The sequence below is a fragment of the Rhagoletis zephyria genome, unplaced genomic scaffold (genome assembly GCF_001687245.7).
Source record: "Rhagoletis zephyria isolate East Lansing unplaced genomic scaffold, Rhagoletis_zephyria_1.1 Rzeph_scaffold_00143, whole genome shotgun sequence".
Classification (NCBI taxonomy): domain Eukaryota; kingdom Metazoa; phylum Arthropoda; class Insecta; order Diptera; family Tephritidae; genus Rhagoletis; species Rhagoletis zephyria.
Window position 1 is genome coordinate 13,894 of NW_016157227.1, and position 19,113 is coordinate 33,006.

At 34.4% G+C, this 19,113-nt stretch overlaps 2 protein-coding genes across 2 annotated transcripts; both read right to left on the bottom strand.

The window, feature by feature from the left end:
• Positions 1–5,530: 5,530 nt before the first annotated feature.
• On the bottom strand, positions 5,531–7,669 carry LOC108382068 (uncharacterized). The gene is made up of 2 exons (XM_017638465.1): positions 5,872–7,669; positions 5,531–5,808 (listed from the first exon to the last, which is right to left on the bottom strand). Exons 1-2 carry the CDS (start codon positions 6,586–6,588, stop codon positions 5,758–5,760), a joined length of 768 nt encoding a protein of 255 aa, XP_017493954.1. The 5' UTR covers positions 6,589–7,669; the 3' UTR covers positions 5,531–5,757.
• Positions 7,670–8,326: 657 nt separating this feature from the next.
• On the bottom strand, positions 8,327–18,664 carry LOC108382057 (uncharacterized). The gene is made up of 2 exons (XM_017638455.1): positions 16,981–18,664; positions 8,327–10,184 (listed from the first exon to the last, which is right to left on the bottom strand). Exon 1 carries the CDS (start codon positions 18,636–18,638, stop codon positions 17,016–17,018), a length of 1,623 nt encoding a protein of 540 aa, XP_017493944.1. The 5' UTR covers positions 18,639–18,664; the 3' UTR covers positions 8,327–10,184; positions 16,981–17,015.
• Positions 18,665–19,113: the final 449 nt, after the last annotated feature.

Below are 19,113 nucleotides of genomic sequence, written 5' to 3' on the forward strand. Positions count from 1 at the left end.
TCAGGAGCAGGTAATAATGTACCTTTGTACTATTTAGCATGTCATTGGTCGGTAACAAGAGCAACTTAAATTTAAATCTATTAAATACATTCTAGCGTGTCTCAGTCCTTTGCTCACAAAAGCGGCTATAACTTTTTGTTCTATTCGAAACAGTAAGAGTGTCACCTTTCTGAAATCTTTAGTAAATGAGCAATTTTTTTATGTAATGTAAAGTTATAGCTCAGTACATTTTTTTTCACCAGAGATAGTCAAAGTTGGGGAAGAAAATATCAAAAAGTTAAAAATCCCAAAATAGTCCTAATTTTATGATGGTTCCTTAATATATTTTAACTACATTGCCTTCGAGTATGGAGAGGCAACTATATGGAAGTATTTTACATAAAAAATTTACTAAGTATAGCATGGTTTGTAGATGCAGTTAAAGAAAATACATGAAAAGGCTCGATTTTTTTTTAATTGCAAAAAATTTAAATAATTCAAAAATGGTGACACTTTTACCTGAAAATTTTTTGTTTATCAAGGAGCTCAAAAACTAAATTAAATTTATTAAAAAAAATCAATTATTACAAACTGGGTATCAATCAAAATGATTTTGAAAAGCTTTGTTTCTTAGCTTAACTATAGGAGGGTTGCCACCTGTTAAAAAAATCATATTAGGTAAGAGAAATATGTATCAAGATATGGTTGACACATGAAAGGGGTTTCAAAAAGTAGTAGTTTGTAAATATTTTGAAGAGGGTTGCCAACTGTTTGAAATGTCGAATTTAGTTTACTTATTCGCAAGTTATACCTAATATCAAAATATGGAAGTCAAACGAAGGAGTCTTAAGAAATCTTTAGTTTGAACGCTAAGATTAATTTTAAGGTGTTGGGAGAGGGTTGCCACCTGTTTAATAAGTTTAATTCAAATTATTGTGCATGTTAAATTAATTATTAAAATATGATCAATCGAAGGGGGTTTGAAAAAATTGTATTTCTGATTTGTATTTGGGGAAAATACTGATAGTTTGTTTGCTTGCTTCGTTCTATTTAATGAGTTTTTGGTAATCTTTGCTTGGCCCCTGACCTCTATATTAAAAATAAAGCAGTTCAACTAACTGCGTTGTGCGTGTGCCGAGAGAATTGAAAAATTATCTGTTTATCATTAAGGTAAAAATATGTCTGTCAAGTTAGCACTACACTTTTCGAAATTGGAAAAGTTAACTATGGAATTGATTATAGTGTTTTTGTTGTAAATTTGTTGTGGAAAGAAAAAATTTGTAGCTCTCAGTTTTTATAAAAATATGGTATGTAGTACTAACTTGACCTACACCTAGTCGATAGAATTGAGATATTGAAAATGTTATAACGGCATTGATTGTAGCTTTTTTATTGCAAATTTGTTGTGGCAAGAAAAAATTTGTAGCTTACGTTTTTTAGGGAAAAATGGTATGTAGTGCTAACTTGACACCATACACCTAGTCGATAGAATTAAGATATCCAGTTTTTTTTCTTTGACATTAATTGTAGCTTTTGACTTTAAAACTTGTTGTGAAAAGAAAAAAATTTTAGCTTTCGTTTTTCTGGAAAAAATTGAGTTGACCCTTTTNTGTTGTGGAAAGAAAAAATTTGTAGCTCTGTTTTTATAAAAATATGGTATGTAGTACTAACTTGACACCATACACCTAGTCGATAGAATTGAGATATTGAAAATGTTATAACGGCATTGATTGTAGCTTTTTTATTGTAAATTTGTTGTGGAAAGAAAAAATTTGTAGCTTACGTTTTTTAGGAAATAATGGTATGTAGTGCTAACTTGACACCATACACCTAGTCGATAGAATTGAGATATTGAAAATGATATAACGGCATTAATTGTAGCTTTTTTTTGCAAATTTGTTGTGTTCCCTCCATAACTTAAGTACGCTCTGGACATCGGTTACTAGGTCGCCATTGTTGTTCTTACAGGAGTACGCCCTGGTCTTGAAACCTTCCGTAAGTCGCCTAACTCTCTGGTAAAATTTTCGGGCATTCTTCCTGTCGGCTAGCATTTCAAGCTCTTCGCACACACGTATTTCGGCCTCTCTGTTCTTATTGCAGCAAATACGTCTCGCTTCCCTCTTCAGATCCCTATAGCGATCAGCGCGATTTTTTATTAAAAATTTTCATTATTTATCGAAGTATTGATTTTTATGGAAAAAGCGGCGCAGGAGAAAATTTTTAATAAAAAATCGCGCGATTTTTATTAAAAAATTTTATTATTTATGGAAGTATTGATTTTTATGGGAAAAGCAGCGCAGGCGAAAATTTTTAATAAAAAAACGCGCGATTTTTTATTAAAAATATTCATTATTTGTCAAATTATCGATGTACGTTTTCTACATTTGTGTACTTTGAACTATAATACCAGTAAATATTATTTCCCCCCGAAAAAAATTATACCGTTATGATCAGGAGTAAGACCCCTATCGATCCTAATATTATTATTTTTAATAAGAGAAATGTACGTATTGTACACTTATACCCCTAATTATACGCGCTTATTTGTGGTGTATTTTTTTAACGTATGGTAGCATACACTTTGCGTTCCAATTATTTAAGAAGTTCTTCTATGTTGTATAAAAATTTCATAGCGATTACCAGTAGATCACCAGAACAAAGCATATATTAATTTTTCGGTTTTTTGAGTTATAACAGTATTGAAGTAAATGAACGTTATGCCCATGGGGTAATTTTTAAACATTTTTCAATGTAATTGAAAAAAAATATTTACCTAAACAAGTTTTTAAAACGTCGATGTTTTTCGGTGTTCGCGATATTTACTCAGTACTTGTCAAAAAGTATCGAGTCCTCTATACTACTCAGTACTCATGAAAAGTATCGATATTCTGTACTCGGTTCTCGTATCGTTCTATCACAAGCACAACAAATTTGACAGCTAATAATCTGAGATTTGCCTGAGTAAACGGGGTGATTAAAAACGAGCTTTGATTGAGATAATATTGATATGTGAACATAGTTTTAGCCAAGAGTATTGACCATGATGACAAGGGTGGAGAAATTAAAACTGAGTGGCATCCTTTTTAAAGTTATTCGTTTTTACTGCAGTTGCTGTGCCAGCACAGTTAACAGCTAAATCAATGCGTCCAAACTTCTCTTTGGTAGGCTGCAATCTCTCTCCAATGTCCTTGACCGTGTTGCTTAGTTTGTTCCCAATTTATTAATTAAAAATGCACTTTTGGCATATGAAGCAACTGACACGTATATTTTAGAGTAATTTACACATTTTAAGCAATGTAAACGAACAAAATTAGTGAAGCATCAATATCGATCACTTCGTTTAATCGACTTTTAATGAAATCTAGTGCAGGGTTGCTTCTCACTTAAGACCGTAATAGACGCTTCAATTAGCTGCACAAATTTAACTGCGCTCCGTTCGGTTGGGCTGTATATTTAGTAAATTGATTTTCTTGGGCAGTTGATTGAGCAAAAATGAAAAATTTCGCTTTTGACACAAACTCAAATAATATATCTGTGTTGGTATGGAATAGTAGCTTGTGTCGGGAAGCTGGCTTTAGTATAATGCGGCATTACGTTTATTTTTTAAACGACAAGGAATTTTTCGGTGGGACTTAATAAGTATATTGATTTGCTAGTATCGGAACTATTTCTGGCACATTTATTTGCCAAAAGTTCTTCAACAGCTCAGCGCCAGTGAGTCCTACGCAATCGTATGCTGCGAATGCCGCAGTATACTAAAGCCAGCCATTCGACATAAGCTACTATTCCATACGAACACAGATATATTGTTGGAGTTTGTGTCAAAAGCAAAATTTGTGATATATACATACCCGCCGGACTTTACTAATATACCTGAATTAAATTTACCTCACTACTACCCTACCCTAGTTCTACGTTCACAATATACTTACTCTAGATTTAAGAAGACCCCCTGTTATTAAGCATACTTACCTTTTTTTTGTTAGATGTTAGGACTTAGTATTAGGATGATTAGCTTTAAGAAATAGATGTAAGAAAATGAATTTAGAATAAATTGTAGTTATAAAATGGGAATGTTGACCCTTTCATTTAGTTAGGACGGCAAGCAGGAACTTTTATAATGGCTTATTTTTTTTATTGAACTTTTTTCATTTTTTGTTGATTTTCAGTTTATTTAAAGCATTTAATGTAACGCTTTTCCCAGTTTTTTTTGGTATCTGGCTTTTTTTTTAGTTTTTTTGTCCGTTCGTGAAGACGTTTGACAGGCATGACTGTTTCTCTGCTACGGCGCGGGGAACAGTAGTGAATGAAAGAATCCCGGCAGCCGACATGACTAGCCATAGTGCACCCCATTGTGTCATGCCGACTGCATGCACTGCTGCTCCCACAGTATGTGTACCATAACAAATCCACACACAAAACACAAATTTACTCTTCTTCTCCAGAACGAAAAAGTTTAAAATTTTTCCTATTTTCAAGATTCGCCTAAGCAGCTAATTAAATGATATAAAATGAAAAAAAAATTAACCAGGAAACAATATAAATTAGAATGAGATATGATTGTATATATTTATTCTAAGATTTCCTGAAATTTATTTCGTTCTCCCGAATCTTTACGTGAAATCTTGATTATATGAATATAAGTATATATGTATATACATACAGTGGTGGTCAAAAGTGGATGAATGGCGTTTCCTTTTCAATATTTACAATAAATTTTTTTTTTGATATTTTTTATTTTATAAAAATATGGTTCACTTTCAAACCTAATAAAGAATTTAGAAAACTTCCACAAATTTTTATTCAAACTTCGAGCTTTTTAACCAGAATTTTTATAATTTGTTTGGGTATGCAGTTAACAGGCTAATAAAATCTTAGTAAAATAAGTGCAAGTTTTGAGCGGCTAAAAGATCGCGTTGATTTTTAATATTATTTGTTTTTTTTTGTTGACGGCGTTTTGCACTGTTTTCCTATAAACAGGAATTAGGTACTTGTGAAAGAATATGCGGAAGGCCGTTTGCAAAAAAAAATAAAACAGTCACCACCAGCTTTCCTAAATTTCGCTATTTATATGAAAAAACCGCCAAATCCGTCAGCAAAAAAAAAAAAATAATTACGATTTTTAGCCGCTCCAAATTTGCATTTCTTTTACTAAAGTTTTATACGCCTGTTATCTGCATACCCAAAAAATTAATAAAATTTTTTTATAAATTCTGTATAAAGTTTGAAAATGTGTGTTGTGGCTACAAGTTACTTTTAGAAAATAGCTATGTATAATTTAAATGTTGCGATATGAATACCCTAATTACCGCAGGTAAATGAAAAAGACTCAAAATATTAAGAAAATTACTCCAGTTAGAGTAAACGTGTTTATTTGTTCGCCGTCGTAATCCAAGTGAAAGAGTCAAACTTAAGCGATATAGCAAATGCATAAAGTGTCGCTAAGAAGGACAGCGTAAGAAGGAAATGATGAGAACATTAGTTTTAGTTCGCTCTTTGCGATGTTTTGCTGTTTTATGAATATGCTTGTCAATATAATGATAATTCATAGTTTGCATGTGCAATAAAATATTAAAGTTAAAATTTAAGTTTATTTAATTCCAATATTTTGGTTACATATAATACGGGAACATTCTCCCCACCAAGAACAACTATTCTTAATCTGGGTAGACACAAGAGGAAGGACGTCCTATAGTTGGGAGTGTTCTAGTCGAGTTTTTTACTCCGATATGCTCCGACTCACAGCGTCTTCAGCCTCGGGTTCCATCACCTCGCCCCTTAGTCCAATAAGCTGAGGATCATGGTGTTCAGAACTATCCATTGTTTCATCTAGGGGTAAAAAACAAATTTTTGAAATAGGTCTTTTTATAAATTTGTGTTTAGTAAACTGACACTACGCGCACTCGCCCATTCTTTCTGGGATTCACTTCCTAAATACGCCCAAAGCACGTCTGCTACAAGAACTAGGTCGTTAATTTTTGCATCGACTTGGGGATGAAGGCACTTAGGACGAGCTTGCAAACGATTGAGGTACTCGTTGTACCAGTGTTTCCAAAAATGCTGCTTGATTTTTTCAATTGCTTTCCATCGGCATATTCGATTGATGTTAACCTCCAGAAGGGTTTCTTCTTGCACGCAGCTGATGGGTTCGCATATCAAGAAATCTCCGGGGGTCAATCCGCTGACATCTCGTGGATCAAATGATAAAGGGCAAAGTGGCCTAGAGTTTAGGCATCCTTCAATCTGTGAAAGCAAAGTGGTTAATTCTTCGAAACTTAAAGTTCGGTCATGCACATCGCGTTTTAGATGGTGCTTCATGAGCTTAAATCCTGCTTCCCACAGACCACCAAAATTTGGGGAAGCAGGTGGGATAAAGTGCCAATCAGTTCCAGAACTTGAAAAACTTTCACGTAAATTTTTTGGCATTGAAAGTTGACTTCGGTATAGCAAGACTTTTAATTCCTTTGATGCACCTACAAAATTTGTGCCGCAGTCGGAATACAAATCAGTACACGCCCCTCGTCTGACAACAAAGCGGCGAAAGGCTGCTAAGAAAGAGCTTGTTGTTAAATCCAACACTGCTTCTAGGTGTATGGCTTTGGTGCTCATGCATACAAAGAGACAGACATAGCCTTTTGTGATAGCAGCGCTTCTTTATGTTGAATTGTTTATGAGTATAGCTCCAGCGTAATCAACACCACTATGTTTGAAAGGCCTAGTTAAATTTAGGCGAACAGAGGGGAGATCACCCATCTCTTGTTGAGATGCTTTGGCAGCATAACGGAAACAAGTTATACACCTGCTTATAATAGTTTTAGCTTGACCGACTCCAGACAAAGGGCCTGTTCGAGGCACGTAATAAAAGCGGCATTTCTGCCGTACTGATGAAAAATGGCAACATTGTTGCAACTGTCCAACTGAAAACACATTGCTGGAAATTCACACAGACCGTGATACTTTAATTATTCGCGCAACACTGCGGTTGTGATTGCAACTCGAACAAGCCCAAAATCCAAATTTCGCGACCGACATAAGACATAGCTAAAGTGATTTCACCATGTAAAGTACGCTCATGTGCGTCTAAGATTATAAGCTTAGATAAAGGATTCGATTTGGTTAGAACCGCCGGAAATTTCATGTCAGGGGGTAAATTAGAGCGGAGGATACCCTTCTCATCAATGAAAGGTGATAATTTAAGTAAAGGTTTTTCTTTCGTTTCTTTTTGACTGCGCAATTCAGAAATGATGTGGGTGAAGTCAATTTGCTGAGTCAATTTTATGAGACAAATTTTGGTTTCGAGAATTTCTCTGGCAGTCAAAATTCCAAGATGGCCCTATGCTACGCCTACAATTCTTAAAGAATCGAAAACAAAAAGAGATAACACGCAATAACTTTTTCAGCGTGGAGAATCTAACCAAAAATTCAGGATATTGAGCGCCTGTCATGTGGCTAACCACTTTAATTTTTCGCTCTTCTAAGGTTGATTGAAGGTTGCTAGGAAGTTTTGGCCATTGATTTTCGGATTGGGTAAGAAACTTAGGACCTCGCCAACAGATTTCTTTAGCTTTTAGTTCTTCTGGAAGCAAGCCTCTCGATGCGCAATCGGCCGGGGTTTCAGCCGATGCACATTAGGTCAAATGATTCATTTGGCTGAGCGAAAGTCCAATTTCATAAAGGCAGTTTTACATTATTTTTTGTTGCCATTCGGTAGGGAATACTCCAAAATAACAGAAACTTCACTTAGTTTTTGTAAAATAAAAAACACCGTTAGACAGCAATAAACCAAAGTTACACTTTCAGAACGTTATTGATACGTTGTTTGCGCAACCAGTTTATTTTGTAAGTTTCAAGAGCATTTTTTTTTTTAAGTTCGAATAATTAAAGAAAAATTTTAAAAATAAAACAAAACTATAAGTGAGAACCTATGCCCCAATTTAAAAAAAGTGACTTTTTATCATTTGTTTGCAAAAAACTGACTTATTTGCATAACTGATTTATTTCCATTTACGATTTTATGTAAGCTTTTACAATTTTGTTAACTTTCGGCAAACGAAATGGAAACGGAAATGGATAAATTAAGATGTAATGAGTTGATTTTATTTTACTTAGCCCGCCGTTTTTAGCCGTTTTCAAGAAAAAGTTTTTTTCTGAGCTATCATGCTATCCCAAAAGGCAAGTTGTTTGAAGTTTGGCTGATTGGATGTTCGAAAAAAAGCCTTTTTCGGTTGTCAACTATTTTGAAAAAAATTTGGTACTGCTGATATTTACGAATGTTCCATGAAACTCTTAGAAGAAAATACGCGTATTTTTTGCAATCTAAGAAAGATGAAAATTATGGAAAACAATTTGGAAAGGATGCTAAAATATTTAGATCTGTAAACATAGCGTTTCTTGCTGATGAAGTTCTTTTCGAAATAAAAAAGTGACTGTGTCGACCATCAGCCGAATTCTAACTTTCGCTATCGCTAAAATGGTAAAATAGGAAAGCTAAAATTTTCCCGAATTTTCAGCTATCTCCAAAAATATCTCCTAAATTTTTTGGTGATAAATAATCAATTTTAATGATGATAAATAGTGAAGATGGAAGTATGTGATAGCAAAAAAAAATAGCAGACTCAATTTGGATTACATTTCATCTACTGTAGCGTAGCCGTGGCTATGTTGCAAATACACTTGCGTCGATTCGCAAAGACCATTGATGAGCAGCCTTCGCAAAAAGGGCAAATCCTTGAGAGAATTTACGGAATTGGGGGAATTTGGGAATACTGAAACCTCAAGTGAAAATTAAGTGCTTTATGGAGAGTACCTGCTTTAGGAACCTCTCCTCAAGACATATCTGCGAGGCATGTAGTAAATATTTTTCTTTTTTTAATTTAGGAATTTCGATAATGCCATAATTAATCGCTAGAAGAAACCACTTATGTACATGTGACCATACTTATTTTGTTGTGTAGCTAATTTTAAGAGGGGGAGGGGGTGCGGGGGTGGGGTTGGAGTATGGCAAGAAAATAACTTGTGTCAAAACCAAGCTAATTGGACAATGTTTTTGAGCAATATTTTAGCTGCTATTAATTTCGCACAGAAAAAGTAATCATTTGACCTAATGTGCGATGGAACATATCGCCATTGGACAATATTTGAATGGCGCTGAATTTCGCCTACGCGATTTGCTACGTAGACACTCCAATATGATGGAGACTGCCTAATCCAACTCACCACTGTTGTGCTGTCACTACAGTACGTTGCTGACTGAATACAATTTGGAGAATTTTGAGTAAAAGACTCTATCACATTGGCTGTGAGTTGGACTAAAAGAGCAGCTGCACATAAATAGCTCCAATCTGGGTATGGATACAGTTTTGATGGGTGCTACCTTTGACTTGGCTTGAAGAAAAGAGACTACGAAAATGCGTGCGTATACTACTGCGGCATAAGCGACTTGTGAAGCGTCGCAAAAGCAATGCAAATCAAAGGTACAGCTGGGCGAATAACCTATCCATCTAGGGATTTGTATGTCATGAAACGCAGTTAAAGTTGATTTGTATTCGTACCATACTGATTCAATATCAGTGGGGACTTCTTCCTGCCAGTCCACACCACCAAGCCATAATTTTTGAAAAAGTAATTTGGCAACTATAGTCGCAGGGGTGAGCCCTCCTAAATGGTCGAAGGGACGTGCACTGTCCGCTCGAGTGTTTTGTTGGCTTGGAGTCAGACTTGAAGCTAGTTTTAAAAGCGAACTAATCGAAAGTGGTGTTCCACTGAACACCGAGCGCTTTAACTACATTATCTCGATTAAGATCAAAAGTGGCGGAACTATTCTTAAACTTATCCAATTTTTAAGTACGAACTGACCTTTATTAAGAAGAGCAGCACATAAATCTTTTTGCAATGAGACTGTTCCGGCTAAAATTTCCTGACATAACATCATCGACGTACGTGTCTGCGTCTAACACAGCTGACGCTAGTTCATACTCGTTCCTATAATCTTCAGAAAGTTGACGCAAAACTTGAATTGAGAGATAAGGAGCCGGAGTCGTACCATAAGTCACTTTTGTTATAGCGCCATAAAATTTGCTGGTATATCCGCTGAGCGGGATTGACCTCAATTTGGCGAAACATCTTTTCAATGTCTGCGGTAAAGGCATACCGATGCTTTCGCCAACGTAACAAAATTCGAAACAAATTATTTTGAAGAACAAGCCCTAAGAATAATTCTTCATTTAGTGATGTCTTATCTTTTGACTTACTAATAATAATAATAATAGATTGGCGCTTACACATATGTTAGTGTTTGGCCGAGCTTCTGCTCCGACTTGTGGCGTGCGCCTCGATGTTGTCACACAAAGCGGAGGGACGTACAGTTTTACGCCGACTCCAAACGGCGATTGTATTTTTATGAGAAGCTGTTTTTCATGGCAGAAATACACTCGGAGGTTTGCCATTGCCTGCCGAGGGACGACCGCTGTTAAGAAAAAACCTTTTTCTATATTTTTTGCGATGTTGCTTTGACCAGGGCTTGAACCCATGATGAGTGAAAGCGCGCACTGCTTACCACTACACCACAGCGGCCGACTTTTGACTTACTACTTGCCGTCAAAAACAACTCGTAATTTAAGTGGTAGAGCTACTCTCACGCACAACTCCATGGTGGGGCAGAAAATAAGAATTGGGCGAAATATCTGCTATGTATACGCCTACTCTAGCCATGTGCTGCAAACTTTCATATTCTTGCATGAATGCAGTGTATTGCTAGCGGTACAAAGGGCGTCTAACAAACAGGGACGGTAATCATTATGAGCAAAATAATTTAAATCAGCATTTAATTATTATTTTATGATTTTTATATTTTTCGCTCAAAAATAATAATTATTATTGATTTTTAGTGTTTCCCTCAAGGGAAATGATTTTTATTTTTTCGATCACAAATAATGATTATTTGATGATTTTTATTTTTTCGCTCAGAGATAATAAATGTTATTGAGTGTTATTTTTCCACTTAAAAATAATGATTATTTATAAAATTGAAAAGGCCATACAGACGCAACTTACTGACATTCGGACCTGAAACATATTCCTTTTATTAGGGTGTCGCTACCTCTAAAAAGGATACGAGAGAAATCGCGCCGGTATATCTTGTGCTTTTTTTTTTGAATGATAATTTTTCTTAAGTGAAAATATAAAACTCAATAATTATCTTTGAGCGAAAAAAATAAAAATCGTAGAATAATCATTATTCTTGATCGAAAAAATAAAAATCAAGTAATAATAATTACCTTTGAGCGAAAAATTAAAACTCAAATATTAATTATTATTTTTAATCTTTATTGATTAAACTCGAAAAATATAAATCATTGCAAATTACAGTAGGGCGTACGAACACAAATACGTGAGAATAGTTAAAACTGTTTTATGACGATTACAACTTTTTATTTTTTTTTGTTAAAATTTAAAAAATTATGATTATTCTCCGTACCTGCTAATAAATGCTTGTTCTAATTGCTTAAGACGTTTCAAGGCATTGAAATGGTTATTTTTTATTGTTGGCGTAGTGTCAGAATTCAGCATTGACTTAAATGGTAGATCCACTATTTACCGTCCAGACTCACTACGTTGTGTTGTGGTCAAAAAAAATAATAATTCGCATGTTTCGTGTTCCGCGGTCAGATCCGTTTTCTTAGGCAGCTCTCCCTGCTCCCAAAAGGACAGTAACAGGCTTTCCAAATTTATATTATTTACTGTAACTCTGTGACCTAAATTCGGGGTTGGTCCAGAGATAGCCCAGCCAAAAACAGTCCTTTGAAAGAATAAATTTTCATGTAAAAATGATTTGCCTGGGACTACAATTTGACTGAAACCTTCTGCTCCAAGAATGAGGTCAATTTTGTCATCCTTGTAGAAAGCGGGAACGGCAAATGTATCAATTTGTAAATTTCCAAGATTTCTTAAAACGCTTGTTGCCTTTGGCTTAAAAGATTATAAGCGCTGCATAACGGGCGAGTAACACCTTAGTATATACTCATTTTGTACTGACCAAAGATCGATTGAAACTGCACTGCGGTAGAAGTTATGGCTGTTACTTATGCCGGTAATTTCACAGTAGGTTTTAGCCTAGCTAAGTTAAATATTTGAGACGCGTTCTCGGAAATAAGGGTTGCTTGCGAACCCTGGTCAAGGAGTGCTCTGAGCTCAATCCCTGCCGTTGGTGATTTGACGAGAAGTCGTATGGTGTACAGCAGAACGTTGCGAAACATAGCCGCGTTGTTGGCAGAGGCTGTGAGAGATAACGTTGAGCTCTCAGTACAAGCATTAGCAGAGCTTACTCGACCGCTACCCTGGGATGTATTATCATGAACTGTATGTTAAACAGTATGATGAGCCCTTTTAGAAACATTGCATTTGTAAGTCGATTTGCATTCACGTGAGTGATGGCCACTCACACGGCAATTGAAGCAAATAAGTTTAGATATTAAGAAATCAGCTTTATTCTTATAAGGTAGTGCTAGTGTAGTGATCACACACACCAAATGCAATAGAAGCGGCAACTTACAAATGCACAACCAAAACAATATGAGCACAGCGACCTAGATATGCTTTTGAGGGCAATGCTGACCAGGCAAATTTTATTAATATTTAGCGCTGCCGTTTGCAAGCAGATTATTTCAATTATGCTCGCTGCTTCCGCCGCATATTTTGATTGGTTACTTCTCGATGACTCACAGGTGGAATAGTTCGGCAACGTACTCAGCCCTGCCAGCTGCCTCATCATTGAATGCTGGCGATCCTGCCAAACTTATTAAAAATCTTGCGGAAACTGATTAATATCCTGCACAACCGATTCATTGTTGATCGCAGATAGAACTTTTAAATTTGATTCGTTTTTACATTATTGATACGAAAAAAGTAAAAATAAATAAATGACTGACTCATATCAGACCGTCAGAAAGGCTGAGTTTGATCGGATTTTTGCAAAATATAGCAAATTATTGAAAGAGGAACATTCCTGAAGGTTCCACAACTACAGGACCATCCTGCCAGTTTGATTAAGATCCTGCCAAAGACATGGCAATAAGCTTAATAAATATACATTTTTAAATGTTGCATAGAGTTTAACAACATGGCGTGGTGGAAATAAATTTTTAGCGCCATCATGATAGCCATCACAGGGTTCGAAGTTGGCAAAGATGCAAATACAGACAAAACGGTTATAACATACGAATCACCAAGTATGCACAAACCCGAACTCAATGATAAAGATACTGAATTCTATGCAGTCGGCTTCATAGCACTTTTTATAATTCTAATATTTGTAGCCATATTCATGGTGTTTTGTTTTGTGTTAAACTGGCATCTCTGATCAGCTAAGAAAAAATGGAAAGTGGAGCAGAAAAACATAAGGTGGGCGCAATTTAAAAGATTTTTAAATATATATCTGACTATATGTTTTATTGACAATTCGAAACATATGTGCGAAGGGTTGCTCACAGTTCGAGTGTGTTATCTTGCTAAAGTTGCCACCTTTTAACTTTAAAAGAAAACTGTGAATACCCTAATTATATTATAATTTATTGCATTCATGTTAGTAAGAGTCAAAACGGTAATAAAACCAGCTTGTGGTTAGGCGAAAATTAAATATGGCAAACATGTCTATAAATCTTGTTGATGTAATACAAAATATAATATTAAGGGTTCAGTTTATTAGTAAAATTATTTATATATTTCTTAGTTATAAATACAAAACAAACAAAAAACATAATTCAATAAATCTATGCATACAAATATACACCAAGAATAAAAACAGAAAAACATAAAATAAGAAAATCAATACTTAATTTTAAACAAGGAGTCAGTTCAAAGCGAAAAAAAAATGTCTGAGTTTAGTTTCGAAACAGCTATAAAAGCTATTCCAATTTTTTCCGGAAATCATAAAGACTTGGAAGCATTTCTAAAAATTATCGAAATAATTTATAACGGTCTAACTGAAAGAGGTAAATTAGCACTGATAGATTTTGTAGTTTACGTGAAACTAAAAGTATAAACAGACGGCAGCGATTATCCGGATCAACTCGGGAATTAACTGCTGTTGATCCGGATTATGTCCGAGTTAATCCGGATAAACGTTGCCATCTGTTTAAGCTTTAAGTCAAACGGTGAAGACAAACGTGACTTCAATAGAAACATTTCAAACATTTGAGGAATTAACTAATAAATATAAAAGCTCAACAACTATTCCACACATACAAAACCAACTTGCCAATCTTACATGTCACTAACTTCAAAAACAAAATTTTACATCTTATATCTGAATTGGACACATTGCAAATAGGACAGCGAGGTAAAAATGCAACAACTGAGCAAAAATCATTAATCACTAAACTACATAAATGATCAATGCAGTCTACCAATATTAAAAAACGGACTAAATGACAAACTCAAACAAACAGTATTTGCAGCACTAAAATCTTTTACCGCTACTGAAATCGCACTAGAGATAGAACAAGGAAATCAACACGACACACAGTGCCGTTTAAGTGGGCATAAATCGAAAAATTCGTTATCTGCAAATTGAACTTGTTTGGTACTTTTGCGAAGACAATTTATCCACTAAAAAGAATTAAATAAAAATTTGCCTAAATTAATTACATGCCGCCAGGAAGCCACTGAAGTCGACAAATTTTATACTAAGAAGTTTAGTAAAAATATAGCCAGGCGTAAGCTCTTCACAGAAAATATGTCAAAAATATATTCGTTGAAATAAAATGGTGGTTTTACGTTTCTTGCTTCCATATAGATAGTACAGAATTACAGGAATTAAAATTTTGGAATGAAATTAAACACAGGGTGTACCTGCGGTATTCCAAAACAACAACAAACAATTTTTTTTAACAAAATTTCAAAAAATGCTAAATTTTAATGGAATGGATAAAAAATAAGTAAAAATATGTTATTTTTTATTATCTTATTAAATAGTACGGGCTTTTAGCTTTCAGAAGAAGAAATAAAAACCTGCTCATTTTTTGCACTTTCTGAAGTAATGCGTTTTTCGCTAACGCATAAAATAATTTTTTTCATTTTTTGTCAGTGCCTTGAGATCTGCACGATTCGTTCCATTTTCTAAAATGAAGTGTCAGATGAAAAAGCTTAACCTGTGGAAAATAGGTTTATTTTTTTAAGAGTTGCCACCTGTTAAAAAATTAGATTGATAAAAAATTGGATTCAAGTTAAATTAGATATAAGTTAAATGAATTATTAAGAGATGGGTATCAATCGAAATGTGTATTAACAACATGTAGAGAGTTGCCACCTGTTTAAAAAATAAAATTCTAATTGAATTAACGGAATTAGGTAATTGAAATAGATAAGTATCACCATAAGGGAGTCAGACGAAAGAGGTTTAAGAGGTTTTAGCTTAAAAATATTACGAATAGGGTTGCCACCTGTTTGTAAAGTCGAATTTAGTTAAACTAAAATAATAATTACGTCAAACCATAGGATTACGCCATCGTATATGTTGTTTTATTACAAATACAAACACTGTCAATCAGTGATTTGTTCTGATTACATTTTTTTTAATTATTGCACTCTTAAATTAACTCACGAATGTTTTTACTCTCCACTTATTTCTTGCTGAATATGTCAAATTTTTTATTTGTCTGATACTCATATTGATATACATATTTCAGTTACCTTATTCCCTTAATTAAAGTGAATTTGATTTTTTAAACATGTGGTAACCCTTCTACGTGTCATTTAGAGGTAAAGTATTTTCAAAATTAGTTCAACTGATATCGATATCATAATATCTAATTCATTTAATTTATTAAAAAATTTTAACAAACCCCTAACCCTTTTCAAAAATAAAAAAATTTATTGCACATCTACAGGCCAAGCCCTGTCACTTGAAACTTCACTTTTGAAATTAGAAAGAACTATATGTACATACCTATGTAAAAGCCACAAGAACCCAAATTTTCAACTTCAAACTGCATTTACAGTGAAAGTATTAAAGTTATCCAAAAACCAATTGCATTTTTGAATTTAGCGTCCTCAATTTTACTAAGAAGCGAATCCATAATTCTATTTTTGCCCACATTTTATATGGAAAGGAAGCACTGTGCGATAGCAGACGTTATGTTTATCAGAAACAATTACAGAAACAAACCACTATATGAATAAACATGAATTTAGAATACTGTGTTAATCTGTATGCATTAAGAAATGAAATAAATGAAATGAAAAAAATGAAAAAAAAAAAATCCCAATAACTCATACAGGCGAAATACGAACAGCTATTTTAACGGCCAATCTAGTAACAGGTGCAATAACAGTAATACCTATAGCGATAACAGAAGACCGCACAATAATACAAGAAACATTTCTAACCAGAGACAAAGCAATAACTACCATAATGCGAATTGGAGCTAAAAAAATTCAAGAGCTAAGAACCATAGCAATGATCAGAGAAATTATTCCAATGAAAGACAGACTAATAACTATGATAGGAACAATTAAAGATCCCTCCCCAGAAATCGGGAAAGAAATGGCCGCCAAATGAAGGTTGTCGAATTTCAGGGAAATGTAGGCGACCTGGAGGACCACAATGGCACTTCTCCGGGGGACAGGGACATGTAAACAAAACTAAATCTAAATGTATTTATATAATAAGCCAATGACAATTCTTATATTATTTTATGTTTGTAGGCTAGTCTGATCTTTTCAGTTCTTGTGCGAATAAAACTACTTTATTCCACTTTTCACCCGACGTTTCGCTAAAACTTTTTTAGCATCCTCAGGAGTAGTGTTTATTTTATCTGTTACAACAAATATACAAAAATACAAAAAAACACACACATTAAGTATTAACCGAAAAAACAAGAATGTATACATATATAACAACAAATTGAATTTAATGACAAACCAACTTACATCGTTTAGATATTCAAACATAGATATGTATATGTATAAATACTTAATCACTAAAAAAAGAAAATATATCCATACCACTTGATGTGGTAGTTTAGTCAGTACTGAAAATTTCATTTCTGTAAACAAGTTATGTATGCGGCCGCAATGTTGTCTGTATCTTCCTTCTTATTAATTGTCATTTCTCGTTTTTGCATAATTCTAAGGCTCTCTATTGTGTATCGAATCTGTTCTCTTCTTTCTTTGTCAATAATATTTGTGTTCGCGAAATCAGCTGTGTGTCCACTTGTTAAAATGTGCTGTGATAATGCTGTACTGCTTTTCCGTTTCCTTATGTCCGCTTCATGTTCGCCTAATCGAACACCTAAAGGCCGCTTCGTTGTCCCAATGTACACCTTTCCGCATGTTTCTGTTTCCTTCCCATTGCATTTAATTTCGTAGACTACGTTGTTTTGTTGGTGGACCTCCACTGGACACTTTGTTTTTGTATATATTCTCGAAAGTGTGCAATTAGATTTATATGCAAGTGCTGTGTTTTGTGTTTTTGTTATGTTATGATCAAAATTATCGGTAAGATTGGGAATGTATGTAACACTGAAGAATTTCTTTGCGCTTTTTGTTGTTTCTGAGTCCGATTGTGTGTTAGGGTGGTTGCTATGTTTTATTATTTCCTGATTTATGAGTTCGTGTATTAATTTGACAGGATAATTATTGTTTTTTAGGATGTTGGTTATTTTCTCTATATTGGCGTCATGGAACTGTGTGTGGCTTATCGTCAGTACTTTGTGGATTAAGTTTTTTGCGGTGTTAATTTTATAGTTTCTTGGTTGAGATGAGAAGTAATTTATCAGGCGTCCAGAGGAGGTTGGTTTTGAGTACCAGTCTAGAAGGAGGTTTTGCTTTTCTCGATAAATACAAACATCTAGAAATGGTATTTTTGAGTCTTTTTCAATTTCCATAGTAAATTTCAGTTTATTGTGGTATTTATTAAGAGTATCTAGAATAATATTCGCGTCATTACGTTTGATAATAGCGAAGATGTCGTCCACGTATTTTGTTACAAACTTTATGTCAATGTTAAATTTTTCTTTCAGCTCAGTGATGGTGTTGTCCAGTAGGTTGTCCATGATAATGTCAGCGATTGTTGGAGAAATTGGATTTCCCATGGGCATTCCAAATGTTTGTGCGTATAGTTTGTTGCTGAACATAAAGTAATTGTTATCCTTGAGGCAAAAGTCTATTATTTCGTGAAATTTCTTTTTTGGAATAGAAGTTTTCTGTTGAATTAGGTCCCACTTATTCATAATTATTCTCGAAGCTAATGTCGTTGGTATATTTGTGAATAGGGAAATGACATCAAACGAAACTAAAACATCTTCATCACACACATGGACGTTGGTTAACTTATCTTTAAGATTAAAAGCATTCTTGACGTTATATTTTCCTGAAATTAGACTTTGTAAAATCTCGCCGATGTATTTGGACAGTTTGTAACAGGGGACCATAATAGAAGAGACAATAGAACGAAGTGGAACTCCAGGCTTGTGTATTTTAGGCAAGCCATAAATTCTGGGCGCCGTGGCTGCAGTGCAGGTGAGTTTTAGTTTTTCCCTGAAGTTTATGTGTTTGCCTTTGTAAAGTTCGTCCACTATTTTGTTGTTTTTCCTTTGAAGAGTGTTTGTAGGATCAGTTCGTATTGATTTATATGTATTTCTGTCTTCTATTAGTTTCTTCATCTTCTCTAGGTACTCTGTTTTGTATATGACTACAGTTTTATTGCCTTTGTCGGCATCAGTTATAATAATGTTGTTTTTGTGTTTCTGGATAAACGCCTTTGCTTTATGAAATGCTGATAATATTAATTTTTCCGCTTCGTTGTGTTTTATGTTGCGTTTGAAAAGTAATATTCTATTGCTCACTTTATTTCTTGCTATTTCCTTTTCCTTATCGTTCTCTAGTGACTGTATAAGTTGCTCCATTTCTGCTATTATATGTATCGGCGAAAAGTTTGATTTTGTTGTTGGCAAAGTAAATTTTCTTCCCAGAGAGAGTATCCACTTTACCTCTTCAGGAAATTCAATAGACGTCTTGTTTTCGAACCAGCTATTGTTGGTTTTTATTCCCAATCTTCGCATTTGATGCGTTTTTAACTTGTTTAGCTTAAAGTTGAGAGCCGTTCTTTTCTTTTCTGCGATCCCATCACTGAGGAAA

Bases quoted from the DNA above. Each gene is read 5' to 3' on its own strand.
- LOC108382068 (XM_017638465.1), bottom strand. From the start codon at position 6,588: ATGAGCACCAAAGCCATACACCTAGAAGCAGTGTTGGATTTAACAACA. The intron at 5,809-5,871 runs GTCAGTTTACTA...TTTTACCCCTAG, and splicing joins AATGGGCGAGTGCGCGTAGT to ATGAAACAATGGATAGTTCT.
- LOC108382057 (XM_017638455.1), bottom strand. From the start codon at position 18,638: ATGAAGAAACTAATAGAAGACAGAAATACATATAAATCAATACGAACT.